The sequence below is a fragment of the Lactuca serriola genome, chromosome 6 (genome assembly GCF_051521515.1).
Source record: "Lactuca serriola cultivar US96UC23 chromosome 6, Lser_US96UC23_V15, whole genome shotgun sequence".
Lineage (NCBI taxonomy): Eukaryota > Viridiplantae > Streptophyta > Magnoliopsida > Asterales > Asteraceae > Lactuca > Lactuca serriola.
Window position 1 is genome coordinate 145997189 of NC_136413.1, and position 24002 is coordinate 146021190.

At 34.3% G+C, this 24002-nt stretch overlaps 2 protein-coding genes across 2 annotated transcripts; one reads left to right on the forward strand and one right to left on the reverse strand.

Annotated features, from left to right (window-relative positions):
• Positions 1 to 9410: 9410 nt before the first annotated feature.
• On the forward strand, positions 9411 to 16329 carry LOC145057028 (uncharacterized). The gene is made up of 17 exons (XM_079004779.1): positions 9411 to 9714; positions 9813 to 10066; positions 10327 to 10448; positions 10692 to 10780; positions 10859 to 10894; positions 10978 to 11071; positions 11587 to 11632; positions 11724 to 11824; positions 12469 to 12533; positions 12815 to 13311; positions 13579 to 13639; positions 13714 to 13839; positions 14278 to 14846; positions 15235 to 15373; positions 15588 to 15656; positions 15759 to 15863; positions 15933 to 16329. Exons 2-17 carry the CDS (start codon positions 9849 to 9851, stop codon positions 16050 to 16052), a joined length of 2457 nt encoding a protein of 818 aa, XP_078860905.1. The 5' UTR covers positions 9411 to 9714; positions 9813 to 9848; the 3' UTR covers positions 16053 to 16329.
• A 272-nt stretch (positions 16330 to 16601) lies between these two features.
• LOC145057027 (reticulon-like protein B4) lies at positions 16602 to 18597 on the reverse strand. The gene is made up of 5 exons (XM_079004778.1): positions 18303 to 18597; positions 17490 to 17670; positions 17256 to 17397; positions 17092 to 17161; positions 16602 to 16996 (listed from the first exon to the last, which is right to left on the reverse strand). Exons 1-5 carry the CDS (start codon positions 18490 to 18492, stop codon positions 16830 to 16832), a joined length of 750 nt encoding a protein of 249 aa, XP_078860904.1. The 5' UTR covers positions 18493 to 18597; the 3' UTR covers positions 16602 to 16829.
• Between the last annotated feature and the right edge of the window lie 5405 nt (positions 18598 to 24002).

Genomic DNA, 24002 nt, shown 5'->3' on the forward strand with positions numbered 1-24002 from the left:
TGTTGTCAGCGGCTTTGGAAGGTTCTACGATAGCCAGGGTTGTTGTCGTTGTCGGGTTAGGGACTCTGTGATCAATGAGTCATTGTGCCAATCGCTTGGCACTGTCGAAATTAGTGGGGTTTGAATCTAAAACATTCCCCTGAAATAGAGGCACCAGCCCCCAAATGTACCTCTCAATCTTCTTTCCCTCAGTGGGAACCATATTAGGACATAGTGCTACCAGACCGCTGAATTTGGCAGTGTAACCCACTATGTTGGAGCCCTTCATGGTCAGACTCCAAAGTTCTTGTTCCATTTTCTGAACCTCTCCCCTCGGGCAGTATTCTTCAATCATCAGCCCTTTAAGAGCTTCCCAGCCTATAGCATTTGCCAATATTAAAGTTAGTGACTTGACATGGCTATTCCACAACATCAGGGCTATTCCTTCAGTACATGATCATATCTCAAAGATCGATTCTGTCTTCTTGAACCATTGCGACAGGGCAATGACTCCACCAATTCCATTGAAGATTCGGGGTTTATAGTTGGTGAAATCTTTATAAGAGCACTCTCGTGAGCGCACGATGATGTCACCTTGTGTGGAATGAATGACTGTTCCACCTCTGCTAGTACCCTGGTTGCTGTGGTATTGTGCCATGGTTGTCGCAACAGCCGCAGCTACCGCAACATTAAGAGCTGTCGTGTCGAATTGTGGAGGTGGTGGTAGAGGTGTTTGAGTCGTAGTTATCGGAGGATCACGCCTTGTTGACTTACGAGGAGGCATCTTTCAACTACAAGTTAAAAAGATGAGCACAAAGATAAGAATCCAATAGCGAGATTAATGAATGAGTCCCATGAACTAAATTGCCATAGTTCAACAACTAGATAAGAGTATGAGTTCCATAAAGTTCTAGAATTATAAGAGTGAAAGTATTTGAACGAAGATTTTTAGGAGATTAAATATCCGTCAATAATATTGGTATTAATGATGTAATTAGTTCGAGAAAATTGACCTAACAGTAGGTCTTACATCAAACAACATAGAGAAAGTTTTGACAGCTTAGAGATCTAGTTAAAGTACTTGCAAGACAGGAATATTTTACAGGAAAGTGCTTCATAGAGCACCAAAACGAAAGGCTATTCCTTGAACCAAAAGAAAAGATGAGTCAGACATCCTCTACTAGCAACGGGTATTCCTCGGGCGAACCCTCAGATCTGCCAGTTGACGAACTATATCCTGAAGATGTCGCTCATGAGCTCTCGGACGTACTCGAAGTTCTATGACTTTAGCTTAAGATGCAACTAGTTCCTGCTGCAGAGTCTCATTGACTCACCTAGTCCTTTCCATAGCTTCTTCAAGATGGATAATACGGACTGTGTTAACGCCCGAATTTGCATCAACTTCCATGACTCGGTGGATAGCTGCCCGTCCTTGCTCACCATTCCGAGCAATCCTACGAACCATGATGGTTAGGACTCGGTCAGCTGAGCCACCCTCGCTTAGATTGTAAAAGCTTCGGTCCCTATTGTAGGGTAAAGGTTGACCCTGTTCATCACTCCAATGATTCAAGTTTGTCGCCCACAAGGGTGTGGGACCTTGAAATGCAGGTCGGGGGTTGAGATTTGGGACTTGAACTCCTTGAGGTAGGTTTTTGACTTCAGGTTCGGAGTTAGAACTATTAGAAAAGCCTTCAACATGGTGATCATCCAAAGGGATTGGATGATCATCTTCTGGCTCTTCTTCAAGCCATCCAGCATTGCCTTCGTTTGGGAAGTATGGATCGCCAGGAGGATGGAATCCATCCATGATATCTACGCGAGAAAAGGGGTATAAGAATCTAATATAAAATAGAGGTACTACTTAAGGTAATTATAAGATGATCATTACCAGTTACTTCAATACTTGCATAGTGCATACCAGTCATATGAAATCAAAACAGGATAGACCTTCGAATAAATGACCCTAACTCCAAATCCACAACAAAACAACGAACAGGAAGTAAAGCAAAGATCACAGATTCTAAGTCTATGACACCTTAATCACATATAACCTTAGTGTATCCACTTAGAAACTATTAACCTACTAGTAAAGACCTTTTTAGTTCTCATATAAGTAATTATAGTAACACAAAATAGTCCTATAGTATTTTAAATTCATGTTTTATTCTAATGTTCTCATTGTAGTAGTGTTGGTAAGTTTATAGACTTGTTGCCACATCACAACCATCCTTGGGCATATGCTAATCACTTCTCGGATCAACATAGTTGATCAGGCTATGTCATTCCGAGAACCGACCATACATCCCCAAGTCTACTTGTGATGTTCAACAATCATAATACTTTTGTTCTATCCTAGTGACACTGATTTTAGTATGAATGCAGGTAGTATACTTAGTTAAATATTTTATTATTTAAAAGTATAAACTCTTGGTCAGAGTATTTTAATCCCGTTGTGTTTATAGTTTGTATATCTTTTATGGGTTGATATGCTCGATTCACTATAAACAATGCTCTAATACCAATTTGTCACACCTCAAAACTTGAACGGCGGAGGATGTCATGTATAGTATTAGAACAATGCAAAGTAGTAAATAAGCAACAACATCATCCATTGCATTAATAGTATAATTTCATAGAAGTATGTTCTTTAAATAGTAATAAGACACCAAAAATGAATATCCAAAATAAAAGACGAGTCTTGACTGTGCTCCATCTTCTCAAAACCTGTCATCGGTACCTGTCTACTGATGACCTGAGAATACAAGTTATTTTGAAAGATAGGATCAACATTTAAGTTGGTGAGTTCATAAGTATTTAGTTTCAATGTTTGTATAAGTTTGATGAAAATGTTTGTTAATGGATAACGTAAATGTTTTTATATGCTTGAAAACTCGTAGAAAATCCTATATTTTCTACTAGTATAAAAAGTAGTCTTCTACCAAGATCCGGCTGTTTTATATGTTTGTTTCTCTGTAAAAGCGAATGCTTTCCCCAAATATGACTATTATTACCAAAATATAGTTTTATATTAACCTTTATGTGAGAAGATCAAAATTTGAATATAATGGGAAAATGTACATGTACTGCAGTATTATTTGTATTAACTACTGAAGTAATAACTACCTTCAAACCAATGGTTTAATTAAGGCAAAATGTGATAAGATTGTTACCATACTAAACTGACTATAACACGACGATGAAAGACATCGGAAGAAATGACATTTGGCACCCGTAGACTTGCAAATCCAACTGTAGCGAACAGCAAGGGTGTAGGATAGTCAATCCAGTATAGATCTATACGCAAACTCATGATCTCCCTCCAGGAGATTCTGGTTACAAAACATGACATAACGAAATAGCCGATGTGTCATGAAGTAGTATCTCACATTATGTTATCTCTGAATCTTGTTATAATATACTTGTTATAGTAATAGAGTTCTATGTATAGTATTCACTATATAGTGTTCTCTGTATAGTATGCTCTGTATAGTATTCTCTGTTATAGTATTCTCTGTTATAGTTTTTTTATATGATTGTGTTCTCCTAAACTATACCTACTATAGTTTATTAGTGATTTTTGTAATTGAATAAATGACTGAATGTATACCTTTGCTACCCAAAGTTACTGAACTGATTGATAGTACTTTTATATCTACATATGTATACATAATATATATCTAATATTTAGACGACCTTCGGACAAATAACCGATACCCTAAGTCCACATCCAAACAAGCAAAAGGAAATAAAGCGAGTTAGTAGTCCTAAGTCCTTTAAACATTATTTATATAAGTATACACATATAGACATGCTTTTGACAATGTATAAGTTTAAAAGAGGTTTTTTAATACATTTAAAGAGTTTAACAATAAATATTAATGACTTGATGTCAGTTTATAAAACGACTTAAAAGCAGTTTGATTGATAATACAGTTTCAAAGTAAAAGAAATCATTTGTTTGAAATACAGTTTGAAGTAAATGAAATCCTTTGTTTGAAACACAGTTATAAATTACATGTGATTGATTATATAACTAACATGTTTTCTACTTGTATCCCCCCCCCCCCCATAAATCATTTAAAAGATAAGTTAAGGGGTATGAACTCACCTGATAGTGAGTGATGTGAATGAAAGATCGGCAAAGGATGCTAAGTGTCAAGTGAAGACTTGAACACTATGGATCCTAAATAACATATAATGACACATATATGTATCTAATTAGTGTTTAAACAACTAATTAAGCAAGTATAGACACTCTAGGACATGGAAAACACTATGATTCAAGTGCTAGGAGTACAAATGGTTGCATCTAAGGGGTGTAGGGCCTCACTTAGGAGTTTGCGGCCCATATGGTAATCCCCATGAGTTTACGGCCATGGGTTTATGGCCCAAAGAGTTTACGGCCGTAAACTCATGGTAATTTGTACCATTAGTGAGTTTAAGATCCTATGGTCCTCTTGGAAGGGTTCTAGACACAAATCCAAGGCTTAGGAAGGAGTTGTGGCACAATTGCACCACAAATTAGGGTTTACGGCCCAAGGAGATTGACTTGGCCGTAAACACCTTGTGTTCTTTAGTTTCTTGATGTTTTCTAGTTGTTTAACAAGTTATTCAAGCATATAACAAGCTAAGGGTAATGTACTTACTTATAAGAAGCTTGTAAGGGTGTTTAAGGTCCAAGAACACTAGTGTGTGGTCTTGGTGTTCTCGGTGAAATGAAGAACACTTGAAGATCTATCAAAATCAAGAGATTTCATGGATGAAATCATATACAATCACTAGATAAAGGGATGTAACAACAAATCAAAGGAAAGAATCCTTACATTTTTGGAAGATTAAGATGAAGATCTTATGATACTTGAGAGAGAAATCAAGTTTCTAGCCTTGAAATGGAAAGGAAATGAGGAAAATGATGTAAACTCATGTATTTAACATGAGTTCACGGCCAAAGCATGATTTTACGGCCCAAACATGAATGTTTGGCCGTAAACTCCTCATTAGGGGTTTAAAGCTTGATTAATGTACAATGGACTCAAGCAGATACTTCCTAACACCCGATTCTTGAATATACTAGGCTTAAAACACTCAAATGGACTCTAAACAGTGCCAAAAGATAGCATAAACAAATATGAATTTGATTGAATTGATTGACTATACAAGATAGAAATTTCAGGTTGTCACATCTAGGGTTTTGGCCCAACAGGCCCACCACGCCATAGTTAGGCCTTAAGATCACCATGTTGTGTCTCCATCACCGCGTTATGGCCTGCCAAAATCACAACATAATAATTTGAATACCAAAAGATTAATACGTGAAAACGGATGATAAAAAAGTTCAGTGTCTAAATGTGGAAGCCTAAAAAAAACATAGTCCATGTAACTTGGACGACGTGAAGTAAATGTATTCAAATCCTTAGTCAGTCACTTGTTCTCCTTAAACAGTCTCAAACATACCAAAGTGAATTATATTGTTCATACCTATGTTTTTTTAATATGCACTCAAAATATGATTCCCCTACTCTTTTTCACTCTATTGAATCAATTTCATGGGATTATGAATTATATTGTTCATATCTTTGAAAAACTAGGGTTTTTCTCAAATTAGTGTGATTTTATGCATTATGTTTTGAATCATTGACATAATAGACTTCCCCATTTATGTATTGAAAACCCTAAAAAGAATATTGGATTAAATTTGCATGAAATTGCCTCAACATAGACATACATATTTGTCAAATACGCAACACGCACATGCCTAATATACGGTACATCTTATGAATACTGGGGGGTTTTGGCCCACTTTTATTTCGAATTGTGTAGTTTGTTTGGGTGGTTATAGGATAATGGAAAACCATACTTTCATATAGTTTCCAGGCACTATTCCAACACACTTGAGGAACCACTACAATGGGAGATGGTAACACCTGTATTACAGAATAGATCAGTTGAGGCATTAGAGGGATAAAAGGTAAGGTTTTTGGGAAAAACCATGTGCCATGACGTTGTGAGTGGAGCACCACAACGTTGCTTGCCAATGCACGAAACATGTATTTAGATGGCTTCCATGACGTGGTACGAAAAAGGCCATGGCGTGGCATCGGCTGCCGCCCAAGAAACCCTAGCCTCCATGAAGATTAGAAAGCTTGATCTCTTGATTTGAAGCTTATTCCTTGGATTTTAGTGAAGGTTGAGAAGAAGGAAGTTCACATGGAAGAAAGGAAGCAAGGAGCTGGTTTGGATCCATCATTCCTTTAGTTTTCTAAGTTGATTGGGGTATAAAGCTCTCACATTGACATCTCTTCTTCTAGATTTAAATTTGTGGTCATTTTTTAGTGGTTTTGGTTCCTTCCATGAATTCTCTTGGAGTTTGAGGAACTCCAAAGCTTGTTATGGCTCTTTAATGGTTCAGAGATTATTATTTTTTAATGTTGTATTATAATGGTATCAATTTCGGTCGTAATACTATTGTGATGTGCTATTAATCGATAATATTACCTTTTATGGTTTTAATACTTAGTCGAATAGTGTTGATTTATTATGACGAACATTTTTGTCACAAGAACCATCGTTAATAATAGTTGAATCATTTTGAAAGGCATTTTATTACTCATGTTGAGGTTTACGTAATCTCTGTGATTAATTATTGCACATGTTATGTGTGAATAATGAGTAAGTTACTTACTAAGCTTTCGTAGCTTAACTTTTATTTGTTATTGTGACTTTCAGGATCAGGTGAACCCAAAAAATGTAAAGCTAGTAGTTGTGACGTAGAAGAATTGTTAGAATGATGGTAAAGTCCAATTCAGATCTTCATATAGTTTTGTGGTATATGATTTACCTATATACTAATAAATAATATAAATATACCCTAAGTTGTTTTGTAAAATTAAAATGAAATTTTTTGAATTTACTTTGTATTTATTTGAGGAGTGTTATATGAATAGATTGATCTATGCAAAAGTGAAAAGGGAAATTGGTATAAAAGAACTTAGGTTTTCAAAAAATGTTTGGTTTCTCTTTGGCTATTTTTAGGTTCATTAAAGCCAAGAATTTTGTAAATTTTTTGCACTTACGCCCTTTTAACCAGTTTTAGGGTCATTAGTCGGTTACCATGCACAGGTGGCGGGCTGATTGTGCATTTGGGCTGACATGGCACTGAGTAACATTTGCTTAAAAATAAAGTTAGTAGGCAAAATCGAGGTAGGTGAGGATCGAACCTTCGCCTCCCTAAAATCAAACAAACACGCTAACCACTAGCCTGCCAAGTACTTTGTGAAGTATTGGCTGACATATGATATATAACAATTAATGTTGATTATTGTTATTGTTATTTAAATATTATTTTGTTATTTTGATTATTATAATAATAATTATTTATTCTTATTATATATTTTTTATGAATGTATACATATATTTTTAAATACAAAATTATTTTTTTTAATATAGATTTATGTTTTTAAATATGAAAACACTTTTTTAAAGCAAAAAAATACGTTTTTAAATATATAAATATACTTTAAAGGTATTTATATGTTTATAAAATATGTGTATATATTTAAATACATTTTTATGTATTTGAAAGCATATGTATATTTTTACAAGCAGATTTACACAATTACAAAACATAATAATGTATTAGATTTTTTATTTATTTAACATGTGGAAATTTATATTTATTTGGCATACAAAATATAATATACATATAAATATGAAAATACATCTTAATATGGTTTATGTTGTATAAACCATATATATAATAATAATAATCAAAATAATAAAGTCAATAATAATCATATCAACATTATAGGTTATAGTTAAAAAAAATCAGGAATATGTACACAAGTAATGTTCCAGCCTATTAGTAAGGTGCTTGGTATTTTCGACTCGGAGGTCACGTGTTCGAATCTCGGTAGTCACCGTTTCACTCTATTCGTCGGATTTTTAAGCCAAGCAACAGATCAGCGTCGCGCTTGCGCTTCGTCAGCCCCCAACACTGTGTTCGTCAGTCCTTCTATCACGCCATGTGTTCCGACACCGATTACCGGGTAACCGGCAAAATGGGCAAAATTGCGAAAATTGATATAAGTTTCGGGCTTTAGTAAACCTAAAAGTCATCAAAGGGTAAAACCAAATATTTCTTGAAAACTCGGGGGCTTTTGTGACAATATCCCAAGTGAAATATATGAGGTTTTGGCCTTTTGGGATTTGTTTGGAAATGTAAGAAACTTATCTTTATTGGGCATCTTTATTAGTTGGTTATTGTTCTCTAGATTGAACAATCATATTCTAATAAAAAATATGTTTTTTTTGTCATGTCATTTGTAAATGTATTGATTCTTTATTTCAAATTTCAATTTTTAAATTACACACTCTAATTACATTAAATTAATAAGGGAAAATGTCACAAATGCCCTACGAAATTTCTAGGGTTTACCCTTTGAGTCCCTAAAATTTTTGTAGGACTTAATGGGTCCCTAAACTAGGATAGATATGCTATTTTAGTCTCTATCAACCTGTAATAGCCGGTTCGGTGACCTTTTAGACAAAAAAAACTCACACTGTGCCCTTATAAAGCCAAACAAATAAGTTTGGGGATCAATACGAATTGAGTGTCAATCGCTTTAGATGAAAATGAGAGTTTTTTTGTACAAATTGATCCCCGAACTTTTTTTTTTGGCTTTATAGGGGCACAATGTTAGTTTTTCTGGTCTAAAAGGTTACTGAACCGGCTATTACAGGTTGATAGAGACTAAAAGAGCAGGTCGTATCCTAGTTTAGGGACCCATAAAGCCCGACAAAAACTTTAGGTACTCAACGGGTAAACCCTAAAAAGTTCGTAGGGCATTTGTGTCATTTTCTCAATTAATAACATTAAAATTAAAATTAAAATAAAGTTAATATAAATTATAAGGTCGTATATTTATTTAAATCAACGATTATAATTTTACATAATTAAAAAAATATTTTTTAATTAATAATTTATTTAAAATAATTGATTAATAATTTTTAGTTTTTAATATAAAAAATTACTTAATTTTGTACCGGTTCCTATGTTTATAAATTAGTTCATTAATGAAAATTTTCTATGAATCTATGTTATCGTTGGAAGCTATTTATAGGCATTTAACCTCAAAATGCAACAAAAAGGTATATAAAAGAAAAAATTTAAAACTATAATTAAAACAAAACTATAAAAGATCTATTTCCCCTTCGCCCGAAAAAAATCATTAATTTCTAATAAAATAAATACCATCACATTCGAAATATGTGTAAAACAACTTCGTTCCCTCCTTATTTATAACCACCGCCGCCGTTTCAATCTGCCAATCGCCGCCGGTAACCATCTCTTTCTTCGCCGTTCTTTCAGGAAATCCTCTCATTTTCTTCGAAACTTTTTGGTTACTAAAGATGATTTGCGTTTTGTGTATGTGTGTTCGACATTTTGTACGTATTAACCAATAATTGTGTAGAGGAAAATCCATATATCAAATACATACACCTCTAATATAGTTACAGATAGAGAAACGTATATTACAGAAATAGAGTCTGTAGAATAATAGCATTGAAAGTTTTCTATGTCGTTGAAATCAGAAATTTTATTGTACACATGCATATATACAGGGACAGAGAACCCAATCTCTAATTTAATTTGAATCTAGGAAGAAAAATTGATCAATATCACTTAACTTTTTTAGAAATTTTGGCATTTGGGAATTGGGTCTGAAGAAACCGATTGTAAGTTAATTGTTCTCTTTCTTCTTAAATTTTCCTCAATTTCATCTGCTTCGATGTATGTAAAGCTAATTAATTCTGTATCATTGTCTCTTAATTAGTTTGACGAATTGGGTTTGATTTGAAATCGAGAAAATATGGATCAAGGAGGACGTGCGTTTGTGTCAGCGTTAAGTGTCGGAATAGGAATCGGAGTTGGGCTTGGTGTCGGGAGAACGGTCAACCGTTTGACCGCCGGTAATGATTCATCGACAAATGCTCTGACGCCACAAATAATGGAGCGTGAGATGCTTGGTTTGATCATGGATGGAAAAGATAGCAAAGTCACTTTCTATGAATTTCCATATTATCTCAGGTAATCACTTCTGTTGAATGATTTTGGTTTGATTCATTTTTTTAAAAAGTCTTCTAGTTTATCTTCTATAAAATTGGACAAAACTGATCCTTGTATGATTTAGGGGAGAATTTTGGTAGACTTTTTAACAAGAAGCATTACATTATTCTTTCATCAAGTAGATAATGAAATTATGTTTTACTTTTTAAATTAATTTTGAATTTACCTCCTTATTTGCTTTATAATATAACACACAATTGTTTTGTTGGCCTTTTCAACAGTGAGCAAACAAGGGTCTTACTTACAAGTGCTGCCTGTTTTTATTTAAAGAACATCGATTTTTCTAAGCACACAAGGAACCTTGCTCCCGCAAGTCGAACTATATTGTTATCTGGGCCTGCTGGTTAGTTTTTTTAGGCCCATTTGTTACACAGGAAAAAACAGAACAAAACAGAACCGGTTATACTGGTTATACTTATTGTATGCATTGGACTGACAATACGACAAAAATTGTCATTTTTGTCCCACCATCCAAAGGTGGTGTAGAGCAAAGACGTAAATACCTTCCACATCACCATTATCAAAAATAGCCTTAACATTGATCTTAAACGCTTCCCAAATTTACTTGCTTTTTGTGGCTTTGAAGAACTTTATCAACAAATGCTTGCCAAAGCTTTGGCTCATTATTTTGAAGCCAAATTGCTATTGCTGGATGTTACGGATTTCTCACTAAAGGTTTGTTAGTATTAGCATTTCATTTAATAAAAAATTTAATTTATACTTCTACTAATCTCGTTCATTGTTTTCTTTTAGCTTCAAAGCAAATATGGGCCTTCTTCTAAACCAAACGTAAGCATTATGACAACTTCATAACCACTCATTCATTTATGTGTAATCTTCTTATATATTTCTGAACCAAATGCATTTTGTAGTCGTTGAAAAGGTCTATATCAGAAACTACTTTGGCACGAATGTCTGGGTTATTCGAAGGACTATCTGTGATTCAACCCAAACCAGAAAGAAAAGGTATTTAAATTCGTTTGTTAAGCATACTATCTCCATGTTCGACAAAATGAAATAATCTTAATCAGTTGTATGCTATAAGAGCCTCGGGAAGATAGTGTTTGGATATGCTTACAACTGGATAAATTCTTCAGAAATCTTTTAGTATATAAAAAATTAATAGATAAAATTACCAAGAAGGTTATTCTTATATATTGTTGATTATCACCGACGGATACACTTAACAGTTTATAATAATATTTTGTACACATATTAGTATTTATCAGTGAATCTTTAAAAAATTATCATCCATAATTCCAGTAATTAAATTTTCTCCTATTAGAAATATTAATGTATAGTTTTTTTTTTTTTTTTAAAGTCAGTAGTAATATAGCAATTTTTGTTTGGGATAATCATAAAATTGACCAAAATAGGTGGTATCACTGAACATCCACCTTTTGAACATTAAAATAATCATAAAATTTGTAAAATGGATTTGTGAAATTATCTTATTCGTTTAATGTTTGATCGTTGTTCAGCGGGGGGGTTACGTAGACAAAGCAGTGTCGCAGATTTAGGATCAAGGTATGAATTATTATATTATTGGCTATTGACTGAAATATTGACCTTCTTTGAATTCGGTGACTTTTTTTTTTTTTTTTTTTTGTAATTGCAGAGGGGCTGAACCTCTCCAGAATCCACCAAACCTTAGAAGAAATGCGTCCACTGCAGCTAATATGGATCAGTTTGCTTCAAACAATGCTCCAGTTAATCCAGGTACTAAATAGTTCAAAATGTAACAAAGGTTTTGCGCTATTGTTGTTCAAAAATTGAATTCAGTTAGTTTTTAAATGTGTCTTATAAAAACAAAATGGCATTTTGAAAGTTGCAGGAGACAGAATAGAAAAGGTTGTATTGAGTTTAATGGACATCAGAGATGTCAATAGAACAAAAATTGCAATTTTTTGTCCCACCCAAAATAGGTGGGACAAGGACTCCCTCTCAATATCTCTTATGTGCAAAATACGTAAATACCCTCCTCATTTTCATAATTGAATATATATACACATAGAGCTTTTTCCCGAAGAGTGAAGTATAATTAGTCCTATCTCATGTAACGAATCAACGTGAGGTTACATTTGTTACAATGGACAAAACTTGATGGGACTGGACAAGACTGACAAGTTTTCTAGGGCTATTTTCGGTGATCATGATGAGAAGGAATTCACGTCTTTTGCACAAACGACAAATCGAGAGTAATTGTTGTCCCACCTTTTTGGGTAGGGCAAAATATTGTAATTTTGTCCCATTTACACCAGTATCAGTCCCAATCCAATGCATGGGGCCTAAAAATTCTTGAAACGTATAAATTTCTTTTCCGCTTCTGGTAACCCGATGATATTGTCTTCTTCAATTCTCAGCTCCACTTAGGCGCACAAGCAGCTGGTCTTTCGATGAGAAGTTATTTTTGCAAACCCTATACAAGGTATCATGCCTCCTTTCATTTCCTTTGCTACATGCTTTATTTTTTTATTTAATGGACTTATTGGGGAGATGACTTAATACGGTATTTTCATATGAAAATTCATTCCATTCCTTGAGGTCGACCGAACATAATCATGGAATGTAATGAATCATTACGTTACCTTTTATTCCATTTCCATGGTCATTTCTAACATTTCCCAAGTGTAGCATCATTTTCTTAAATACATTTTAAACATCATTTATATCTATACAACACTTTATCCAAACAACACTTAAATGCAGGTTCTCACTTTCACATCAAACAACAGTCCAATCGTGTTATACCTTCGAGACGTTGAAAAATTCCTAGGAAAATCTCAAAGAGTATACATCCTCTTCCAAAAAATGTTAAAAAAAATATCAGGACCAATACTAATCATCGGTTCACAAGTCGTTGACCACGATCAAGACTTCAGTGTAGTAGACGAGCGTATCACTGCCGTGTTCCCCTACACCATCGATATCAAACCACCAGAAGAAGAAAACCATCTAGTCAACTGGAGGAACCAATTGCAAGAAGACATGAAGATGATTCAGTTTCAAGATAACCGAAATCATATTAGTGAAGTGCTTGCAGCTAATGATCTTGAATGTGATGATCTTGGTGCTATTTGTGTTGCGGACACGATTGTTATTAGCAAATATATTGAAGAAATTGTGGTATCGGCGATCTCTCATCATTTAATGAATACTAATAATCCTCATTACCGAAACGGAAAATTAGTTATTTGTGCTGAGAGGTTAGATCCATTTTTATATTGTTTAATTATTTAGACAAATATTATTGGGACAAATTATAGAAAACCTATTGTATTTTGGGAAATTTTGTGGTTTAGTTACTTACACTTTATCTTTTCCACTCAAACCATAAAAAATTAAAACATTTTCCAAACGAAGTATTTGTGGTTAAACCGCAAAACAGCTAAAGAATATAATGGTTTTGTAATTTTCTCAATGTTATTTTCTAATGTCTATATTGCTGACTTATTGTGTTGAAAATTGAGCAGTTTGTCGAGTGGTTTGAGTTTATTCAACGAAGGTCGATCTGTGAAGACGGGCCCACCACAGGTAAAGGCTCTATTTGTGAAACGTTATGATGGTTAAAAATGGTGAATTTGATTTTATTATATATTTGATTATAGAATGCAACCGGCACAACATCAGAAACAAAACCCGCACCCGCAGCTGCAGCTGCTCCTGCCGCCACTGCTCCTACGAATGTTGATGATGCTGCTGCCGCCACTGATCCACCACCAGTAAAAGCTCCGGTACGTCCAACATTCTCAAGGACATTTTTGTTATGCACGACATTAGAACAACAATAATCTTATTATTATATTGTGTTTGACATACTTTAATATTTCTAAATGCAAATATGTGATTGACACTTTTTGTCTAATCAAAAAGTATTAACAAATAGAGTAAATTACATTTTTGCTCCTTGAGAATAATTGAGTTTTGTAAGTTTGGTCTTAATAAGTTTTCTATTGACATTTGGTATTTATTTGAGGTTTTTGGTCCATATTCCAAATAAAATGACCATTGATATAGTTGGTATTAGCAATTTTGGTCCAAAAATATATTCATATTACTTATAATGTTACCAAAACCTGAAAATATGGACCAAAATTGTAATTTATTCTAATATATTCATATATTTAGAATTTTTAATGTTAAATATGTTAAACTTATCGAGTATATTTCAGGAAGTACCTCCGGACAACGAATTCGAGAAGCGAATAAGACCCGAGGTGATTCCGGCGAATGAAATCGGCGTAACATTCGCCGACATCGGCGCCCTAAGTGAAATCAAGGAATCCCTCCAAGAACTCGTAATGCTCCCACTCCGCCGCCCGGACTTATTCATCGGCGGCCTTCTAAAACCTTGCCGGGGAATCCTCCTATTCGGACCTCCGGGAACCGGAAAAACCATGCTAGCGAAGGCCATTGCCAGCGAGGCAGGCGCGAGTTTTATAAATGTGTCGATGTCTACGATTACTTCAAAGTGGTTCGGAGAAGATGAGAAAAATGTGAGAGCTTTGTTTACGCTTGCAGCTAAGGTGTCGCCGACGATTATATTTGTTGATGAGGTGGATAGTATGTTGGGTCAAAGGTCAAAAGGTGGAGAACATGAAGCTATGAGGAAGATTAAGAATGAGTTTATGACTCATTGGGATGGATTGTTGTCGAAATCGGGTGAGAGGATTCTTGTTCTTGCTGCTACTAATCGGCCTTTTGATCTTGATGAAGCAATTATTAGGCGTTTCGAAAGAAGGTAAGCCATTTCTACTTTCATCATTTTTTGGTTTTTTTAAGACTATTTAAAGCAGCTAAAATCTTTTTTCCTTTTTTTTAAACCCTGGGAAAATAACTTTTTATTGATTTAGTAGGTGTAGGTGTAGGTGTACTATTATTATATAGTTATAAAATAATAGTTCATGAGCTAATAGCTAGTAGCTTAATCAATAAAATGATATATGTAATTATGTATGTCATGTTTCTTGTATTTTTTATTTTTCGTAAAAAATGTACAATGTTTAACCACTATACACAATAGTAAAGTGGCTAAATCAACAAATATATGAAAGTATCTTATGTGTTATGTTTTATGTATATCTCTTATTATAGAACATTTGAAATTGATGTGTTATTTGGTGAAATAGGATCATGGTTGGTCTACCATCCGTGGAACAGAGAGAAACTATCTTTAAAACCCTTTTATCAAAAGAACAGGTCGTAGAAGGATTAGACTTTAGAGAGATTGCCAATATGACTGAAGGATTTACAGGAAGTGATCTCAAGGTAATTTTCTCTTACCTCCATCTGTTATTCTTTCATCAACCCTTAAACTGATATATATTGTCTCAGTCTTAAAAACATCATGTAAGATATAAATCACGTATAAACTGAGATAAAAGGCCCAATTCACACAAGGAGTCCAGTCCATATTCGGAATGACATTTTAATTTTTAAAACTCAATTGGTTCCAATTGTTTTTTTTTTTCTAAAAATACAGAACTTGTGTACAACTGCGGCTTATCGACCAGTTCGAGAGTTGATTCAGCAAGAGAGACAAAAGGATCTTGTAAGTATTGTTGCTCATCAAAATATCTTGTTTTTTACTTTTTACTTTTTACTTTTTTTTCTTTTTGCTTCGAATGCTAATGGCGTTTTTGTAAATTTGAAGGAGAAAAAAAAGAAAGCTGAGAGTGGTGACAGCTCAGAAAGCCCAAAAAGGGTAATTACTATTAGGCCACTCAACATGAAAGACTTCAGGGAAGCAAAAACCCAGGTTCGATACATATCTATTGTTAGCAAATTTACGATAAATGTACTGAATTTTCATTTTCTTTTTGTACAGGTGGCAGCTAGTTTTGCAGCCGAGGGGTCGATAATGAGCGAGCTGAAGCAATGGAATGATCAATATGGGGAGGGAGGTTCAAGGAAACAAAGTACGCAGCATTTGACTTACTTCCTGTAAGTTTGTTTAATCACCTCATACTTTAGTTTAAACAAACTACCTAATTACTTGAACCCTTCTTAAATACAAAAAAAAAAAAAGAAGGTTAACAATTAATTAAACTGTATATATACTGTACACAAGACCCTCTTTGAAGGGAACCCGTGTTGTTGTAGAATGTATTATTATTTATTTTTCTTGTGTTTGTTACACAAAATCACAAAATGTAACACTGTTGTAAACCGATATATGGTTTTTCCTTGTAACTGTATCATAAATAAGTACAGTTTCTTTCTTACTCTTCTTCTCATTTCTTAATGGGATTAGTTTCCTTCACTCTTTTAAAACGTGTCTTATATTTTATTTTATTCTTTAGACAAGATTTGCTATTTTTTATGGGTATTTACGTCTTTTGCATATATTGTAGTTTTTTTTTTTTTTTTTGCATTTTTGGGTGGAACAAAAGTAATGCAATTTTTTGTCTTACTATTTTAGTCACGTGTCAAACACAATACAACTTGTTATATCAGATGTTATTTGGACAAAAACGTACATCGAATTTCATGTATATATACAAATCAAACAGAGTAATTTCTTTAATTCAACTTGAAGATCAATTTTACAAAAAGAACCAACTACATAATACTAACACCATAAAACATATGGTAATTTTGGCGACATAAAATACATATATATATGTAGATATAAACCCAGAAATTGTACTTTTAAAAACAATATAAAAAAACACAAACATCTAACAATTTAACAAATCAGTCAAAGTGTAGCTATACCATAAATCTATTCTTTCTTCTGGTTTTTCAATGACTTTGGGATCTTACTTATCACTTTTTCATCAAATACTGCGTATTGTTTCTTGATCTCAATCCATGCTTTCTCACCAAACGGATCTATTTTATCTTCATATTTCTCGTATATCACAGGCACAGTGAACCCCAACACAAATACTGTAATTACAGTTTTAAAGTTAAATAAAAAATTAAAATAAAAAACAATTTATCAAACGAATTCAAATTATGAGTAGTTGTAGTAAGAAGCTTACATGTGTAGACCAGAGTTAAGAAGTTGCAACAGCTGCCTATGCTTGATACTATCCATAAACCAGCAATAACCTGATCAACAATAACATGAAAACCATCATTTCTCTGACTTTCTGTATTAAGTCTTTCTTTCTGTATTAATTTAAAAGGAAACATTTGTGTATACCAATAAAAACTTCTTGAGATTTTTTCCTGATGAAATATCTTGTATTGTTGCAAAACCTTGATTTATCTCAATCCTCAACATAGCTACAATTTGCATAAGGGGTTCTTCTGGGATGTAAATTTTTGGAATCTGTGGATGAGATCTGAAGATAGACATGGATATAAATGAATATTAAAAGGGTGGAATTATAATTGTAAATACAATAATTTGATATGAGATGAGTAGATGACTCACTTTTTAATGAAGGTTGAGGCATTAGACCACAAAAACAACACTGAGAGTGAAAGGATCAATGCGTGACAAATCAAAGGAAGAAAATTGTACTCCAATACTTCAAAAAGTAACCAAATAGCAGTTGCAACACCTAGAACTCCACCAGATAATTTCTTGTCCCTCCATAAGAACACATCAGCAGCTTCATATGCAAGAAACAAGATGATGTCAGAATTTATGAATTTTAGTAACTACTCTACTATAAAAGATATAAAAGGAAAGACTAACAAGTAACAACCTTCATGAAGCAAAGGGTAATATATCTTAACAAGAAACAGCAAAGATCCTTGATTTTAATATCAAAAAAAAACTAGACTCTAAATTTATCTCAGGACAAGAAGGAAGTGAATTTGTATCCAGCTGCATCTAGATCTAGAGATGGATAAAACATAATGAACTTCAGTAAAGATGGTTTTGATTTCATTTGTTCATAATCTAATGGAGGAAGTTAAAAGATAGTTGGAACATCAAAACAAAAAATGTCAAAAGTTCAATTCGAATTCTTAATTGTATCCTACAAGTTTTATACATGAAGTAAAGGTCCATAACAAATCAAAAGGTTCTCACGCCTTAAACGACATGAATAGATTATGAACACATAAATCTGAAAGCACAACTTGAATAACTTTACGAAAGTAACTAAAAGTTAGGGTTTAACGAAACTGGTTTAAGCATTTACTCGTCATACTAATCAAAAACTCAAAAAAGAAAATTCGAAATCAATAATATTAGACAAATAAACGAAAACGAAGTGAAATCACGAGAATAACGTACGTTTTCCACCGCCGAAGACCTTATGAACAGGCTTTTCTCTTCCGAAGAGACGGAACACGTTTGATTTGATGGATGAAAGTTTACTGTCATCATCGGAATCTGAAGAAGAAGAAGAAGAAGATGATGAATTCTTGTGATCGTGTATCTTCTCAATCAGAGATTCATCCTTCGAATCCTCGTAATCTGACATGTTTCCTTACTCGATTGAAAACCCAAACCTAATTCTCAACGCCTGAATTCTTGTGCTTGAAATCGATCTGCAAATCGCACTACAAGATACTTGTAAACAGCTCCTCTGTGTTTGCAGCTAAGTAGACACTAGAAAACCGAAAAGTATTTGTCCGGACCTGATTCCGAGCCTGAGGTTCGGAAATCCTCCCAAACCCATTGCTTCTCCGTGTTGATTTGAGATTTTGGGATAATTGCATATTAATCATTTTTTTTTAAATATATCCGCTGTTTTATTATTTTATATAAAATTACACCGTACTCAATATTATTTTTTTAATATTAAATAGCTTAAAATGATCAAAATGGTTATTTAGTATAATAAATGGGTAAAAAATGTTATATTGACTGGTAAAATAGTAAAAAGGTTATTAAGCTTTAATATATTAAACTCAACATTATTGTACCGAAATTATTTTATATTTTACTTATCTACATATTATGCAATGATATTAAAATGATAAATTTGATAACATATTAAATAGAGATGTATGTTTTCTCGCGTACAAAAACATTCAAATTGTGTCTTGGGACACGTTTCTTGCATGATCCTCGTTATCTTCATGACCATTGGTTTATAAAATCAAAATTTCTTTTAGGTTATAAATATGAAAAGGAAAAGGACCAAAGACATTTTATCCTATTCCTTTTAAGAGTATTCAATTAAGTTCCTTCCTACACTTACATTAGCATCACTTTGAAAAAGGCTCCAAAAGGGTTATTGTTTTTAGAAAGTGGTAATCACCTAGAAAGGTAACGGACTTTGGTATTTGTCTGCATTTAGGTAATTATGTTTTTTTCGTTCACATTTGACCATTGAACTTGTTTGACATGTTCAAACTAGGATAATATGACTGGTAATTACAGTAATATTACCTTATTATGAACAGGTCAAACAAGTTTATTGGTCGAATATGTACAAAAAAAAAAAACACGGTTATCTAAATATGGACAAAAACCAAAGTTTCTTGCCCGTTTTAATAATATTAGATAAGAACTGTCTCAGAGACTATGCCCTGGGATCAGTCTCCGACAATCAATGAACAATTAGGTTAGGCTTGGTTTAACCCAGTTCAGTCCTGACTAGTTATGGGCTAGGTTGTGTTGTTAGGTCTTTAAAGCATATACAACCTAGCCCCTTAAGCATATACAACCTAACCCCTAACTAGTTGGGCCTAAACTGGTTAGCGCAAGACTTGACCGTTTCCTCATACATAAAGACCAGACAACTCAATTTCATGTCACATCAATGGATCTTATGACTACTTGCACTTAACATAAGTAAACCAATATTACCAAAATGGGTAATGAACTTTGTTTTTTGTCCATATTTAGGTAACCATGTTTTTTTCGTACACATTTGACCATTAAATTTGTTTGACCTATTCATAATAGGGTAAGTTTACCGCTAATTACCAGTCACATTACCTTATTTTGAACAGGTCAAACAAGTTCAATGGTCAAATGTGTACGAAAAAAACATGATTACCTTAATGTGAACAAAAACCAAAATTCGTTACCTTTCTAGTTCATTAACCCTTTTAGAAAAATCAACCAACATCTGAACTCCAAATAATAAAAAATAATAAAAAACTATGAAAATAGAATGTTATAAAAAATCAATATAAGTAGGGTGATGTTATTGAAATCTACTCATATAGATGTTTCTGACATGTTGGGCATGGTAAAGACCTTGGTGTATGAATAAGAAAAGGAAGAGATTGTTATGGGCTCTCATATATTCAATTTTATGGAGCATATGGAAGACTAGAAGTGCTTTAGTTTTCAAAAGTTTTAGGAGCGGTCTAATGAAGATAGTCGATGATATTCAGTTAATCTCTTTAAATTGGTTGAAATATAGAGGGAGGTTTAGTTCTTTAAATTGGTTTGACTGGTGTAATTCTCCTATTTCCCTTGTTGTATGTTGTAACTTTTCTAGCGTCACATTAGTTTCGTGTTAATGTGATTCCATTGTTCAAAAAAATGTAGGTTGATATATTATAAAAGAATAAAGCTCAAATGAAATTAAAAAAAAAAACATACCAATAAAACTATGATGCTATTATAGAAAAACCTCAAAAAGCGTTGGTTTTTAGGCCTACGTAGGCAAAGCCTGTAGCTATAATGCGTTTGCTTTCCAATTAAAAAGATTGGACTAGGCAACCTTTCTGGTTGCGTTTTTTACCACGACCGAGCGTTCATAAGACTGGCATGAATGCTTGTGTGTGCGACTCTATTTTATAATTATAATTGTACTTATCAATTTTGTTTAATCTAACAGATAGAAAGTCAACTTATATTAGTATCTCATGATTTTATATTTTCCAAGATATTAATCTATATTTACAAATCTCAAAAGAACAACGGAAATAATAACAAGTAATCGGACAAATCGTCTCATAAACTATGCCACATTATATGTAACACTCGGTTTTGAATTGCTTCATTATTCGGGGTCGTGGCCCGATCATCAGTTATCATAAGGCTTAGGGCCTTTGGGAAGAAAGGTTTAGAGCCATATGGATGCGGGTAATGTTGGTTATGTGATGAAAGGGTTTGGTTTGTGCTTTAGAGCCCAAGGGTATCGGTAAAGGCGTTGGTTCGGGCCTTTTATGAATTTTGGATTTGAGTTCGATTGGTTTTAAAGCAAAAGTAAGTTGATAGGAGTGTAGGGTTTCTCTTTACCTTTCTATAGATAAAAAGAACATCGAAAACGGATTAGGGATGCAAAAGTTATAATCATTTGAAGTTAGAAGGGTTTTGGACCAAACCGGGTACGTAAGGCGTACCAGGAGGGAACGCGGGGCATTCATGGGCGAAATGGACGCGGATACTTTTGGGGAATGTTGAGCGGTCGTTGAGAACGCAGGGCGTTCGTAGGGCAGATGAAACCCCTAATTTAGGGTCTTGGACCCTATTTAAAGACCTTAACTCACATCCAACCCTCATTTCCTTCAGCCTTCATCCTCTCTAACCCTAAGAATGAAACCCTAGCCTCCATTTGAGTGATTCTTGAGCTTCAAAGTGATTTATGTGTATTTTAGTGCTTGAGGAGGAAGAAGGAACTTCTTTAAGAGTCATTGTTTGATTTAGAGTTTTTAGATCTAGGCCTTATGCAGCTAGATCTATCTTCTGGAGGTATAAAGTCTCAACATTGACAACTCTTTCATGTAGATCTAGCTAAGTGGTATTTTGTTATGGTTTTGATCCCTTTGAGGTGGTTCTTGTGAGTAGAAGTTACTCCAGAACCTTGGATCTTCACATTTGGTCCTTGTTGGGGTTATGGAGTCATAAAGTTTGGATCTTGATGAGTATAAACCTGCCATGCATGATTTGGTAATGTTTTGGTGAAGCTTGGGACTTAAGGTTTTGATTTAGGTCCCATTAAGTCATTCTAAGTCATAAAGTCAGGAACTTTATGACTTAAGAAGTCCCTTTGAATCAGATCTGGAAGTTTGGACGGAGGTCTTAAGGTATTAAGAAGTTTTTAAGACATTTTGGGGGTGATTTTGACCTTTGGAGTTCATCTTTGGTGTTGGGCTTCATTAATCCATGCAAAGGCTTAAAGCCTTCGATTTTATGGATCAAGTCACTTATATTTAGCTATTTTGAGGTGTTAGATGTTTGGCTTAAAGGATTAAGTCATTGGAATGACTTTTTGGGTGGCCTCTGGAAATGTCGTGCACACCGCTGGGGAACGGCGCATGTTCTGGATATGATGCCTATTTTTGGACCAACGACGTACACCGTGCGTACAAGCCATGTACGTTATGGGTATGTTTGATCATATGGGAATTGGGCTTTTTGGACCATTGGACTTTGGGGCTTTGATTTTGGGCTTTGGTTGAGTTTTGGGCTTAATTGGTTGGGCTGAGGACTTTCATAAGTTGTATTTATTTATTGGGCTTGCCTTATTGGGCCTTAGTGGGCCCAATGGGCTTGAGCTATTAACTTCCCTTTTACAACATAGGAGGGAGGGGGCCTCCTTCCTAAAAAAAAGCCTTTCCGATTGCCTCAGCCCTTATCTCTTAAAGCTACGACATCCCTAGGCCTGATTAGTTGGACCGTTTATGGATTAATGGATTTGGTTTGAAACTCAATTGTTAATTGGGTGTTGTTTGTTTGATAGTGCGGCATTTCTAGGGGGTCTGCAGTCATAGATTATTCGTGGGTTCAGTTGTCGAGGTGAGTTTTCCTCACTTTACTTGCGGGTCGAAGGCACCAATGTCAGTCCTTTGGATTGTTCTCCTGGTTTTATCGTATGATTGAGTATTGTGATGATCTGTTAGATCTGTATCCTGGTAGATAGGATGATGTTATGCTTAGTGATATGCTAGATCTATATCCCGGTAGATAGGATGATGTTATGCTTAGTGATCTGTTCGATTTGCCTGTTATCTTTTCTGGCTATACGTTTACTTGTCGCATGTGTTGATTTAGTGTGGTACTGTACTACTTTGTGCTTCTAGTCAACAAACCCGATGATATTTATATCGGTATGTTATATGTATGCTTATCTGTTATGTATATATCGACATGGTTTCTGTGTAAGTTTGGGTTGAGGCAGTCATGTTTAGTGCTGAAGGACAACAAACCCAAGGCGGCCTGGATAGGTTGTAGGCCAGTAGGGCATACCATTCAGGCTGAAGGCCCGGAGAATGGTCCACACAGGCTGAAGGCCCGGTGAGGCGGTCCAGACATGTTGAAGGTTCTTTGAGCGGCCCAGACAAGCTGAAGGTCGGTGAGGCAGTCCAAACAGGATGTAGGCTCTGTATGCATGATGTTATTTGTATATGTTATCTATATGTGTGTGTTGATATTTTGGAGGAAACTCACTAAGCTTTGTGCTTACAGTTTTGTTATGGTTTCAGGTTCTTCAGATGATTTATGGCAAGGCGAAGGCGTGACCGTACACATCCTTGGTTTCACGACAAATTTTATCTTGGGATACTCTGATTTTGGATCATGTTTTGGGAATCAATGTTTTTGTAAACACTTTGTTAATAAATTGGTTGTTTTGAAAAGATTAAATTTGCTGAATTTTTTGGGATGTTACAAGTTGGTATCAGAGCCTTGGTTTGAGTGAATTGGAGGAACACTCGTATAAATTCAGTCTCAAACTAAGGAAGAAGAGTTTTAAAAATTATTTTCAAAGTAATGGTTTTAAAAATAACTTTCAAAGTCTCTTTCAAAATAACCAAAAGAGGATGTGATGTGTACGATCAGCCAGAGCCAGTAAGTTGACCCCAAATTACCACATTGTTATTTGATATAGTGATATTTTAGAGCAACATGCTAGTGATAAACTAGGGATCTTTAGGAATTGCATGATAGAAAGGCCTGATTATATAATTCCTGATAGCCTAGGGTTCCTCCTTATATGAAATTGACATCATTATTGTAGTTGCTTAGTGTATGCTTCATAGTTGTACATAACTAAGATTCTATAGCCTGAGAATATTTGGTTTGGCC

What these genes read in the sequence shown, in the direction of transcription:
- LOC145057028 (XM_079004779.1), top strand. Translation starts at nt 9,849, where the DNA reads ATGGATCAAGGAGGACGTGCGTTTGTGTCAGCGTTAAGTGTCGGAATA. An exon ending in TTACGGATTTCTCACTAAAG is followed by an intron (nt 10,781 to 10,858) that starts GTTTGTTAGTAT and finishes GTTTTCTTTTAG; the next exon opens with CTTCAAAGCAAATATGGGCC. An exon ending in TTTTGCAAACCCTATACAAG is followed by an intron (nt 12,534 to 12,814) that starts GTATCATGCCTC and finishes ACTTAAATGCAG; the next exon opens with GTTCTCACTTTCACATCAAA.
- LOC145057027 (XM_079004778.1), bottom strand. Translation starts at nt 18,492, where the DNA reads ATGTCAGATTACGAGGATTCGAAGGATGAATCTCTGATTGAGAAGATA. An exon ending in GCCTCAACCTTCATTAAAAA is followed by an intron (nt 17,398 to 17,489) that starts GTGAGTCATCTA and finishes GTCTATCTTCAG; the next exon opens with ATCTCATCCACAGATTCCAA. An exon ending in ATCTCAAGAAGTTTTTATTG is followed by an intron (nt 17,162 to 17,255) that starts GTATACACAAAT and finishes ATTGTTGATCAG; the next exon opens with GTTATTGCTGGTTTATGGAT.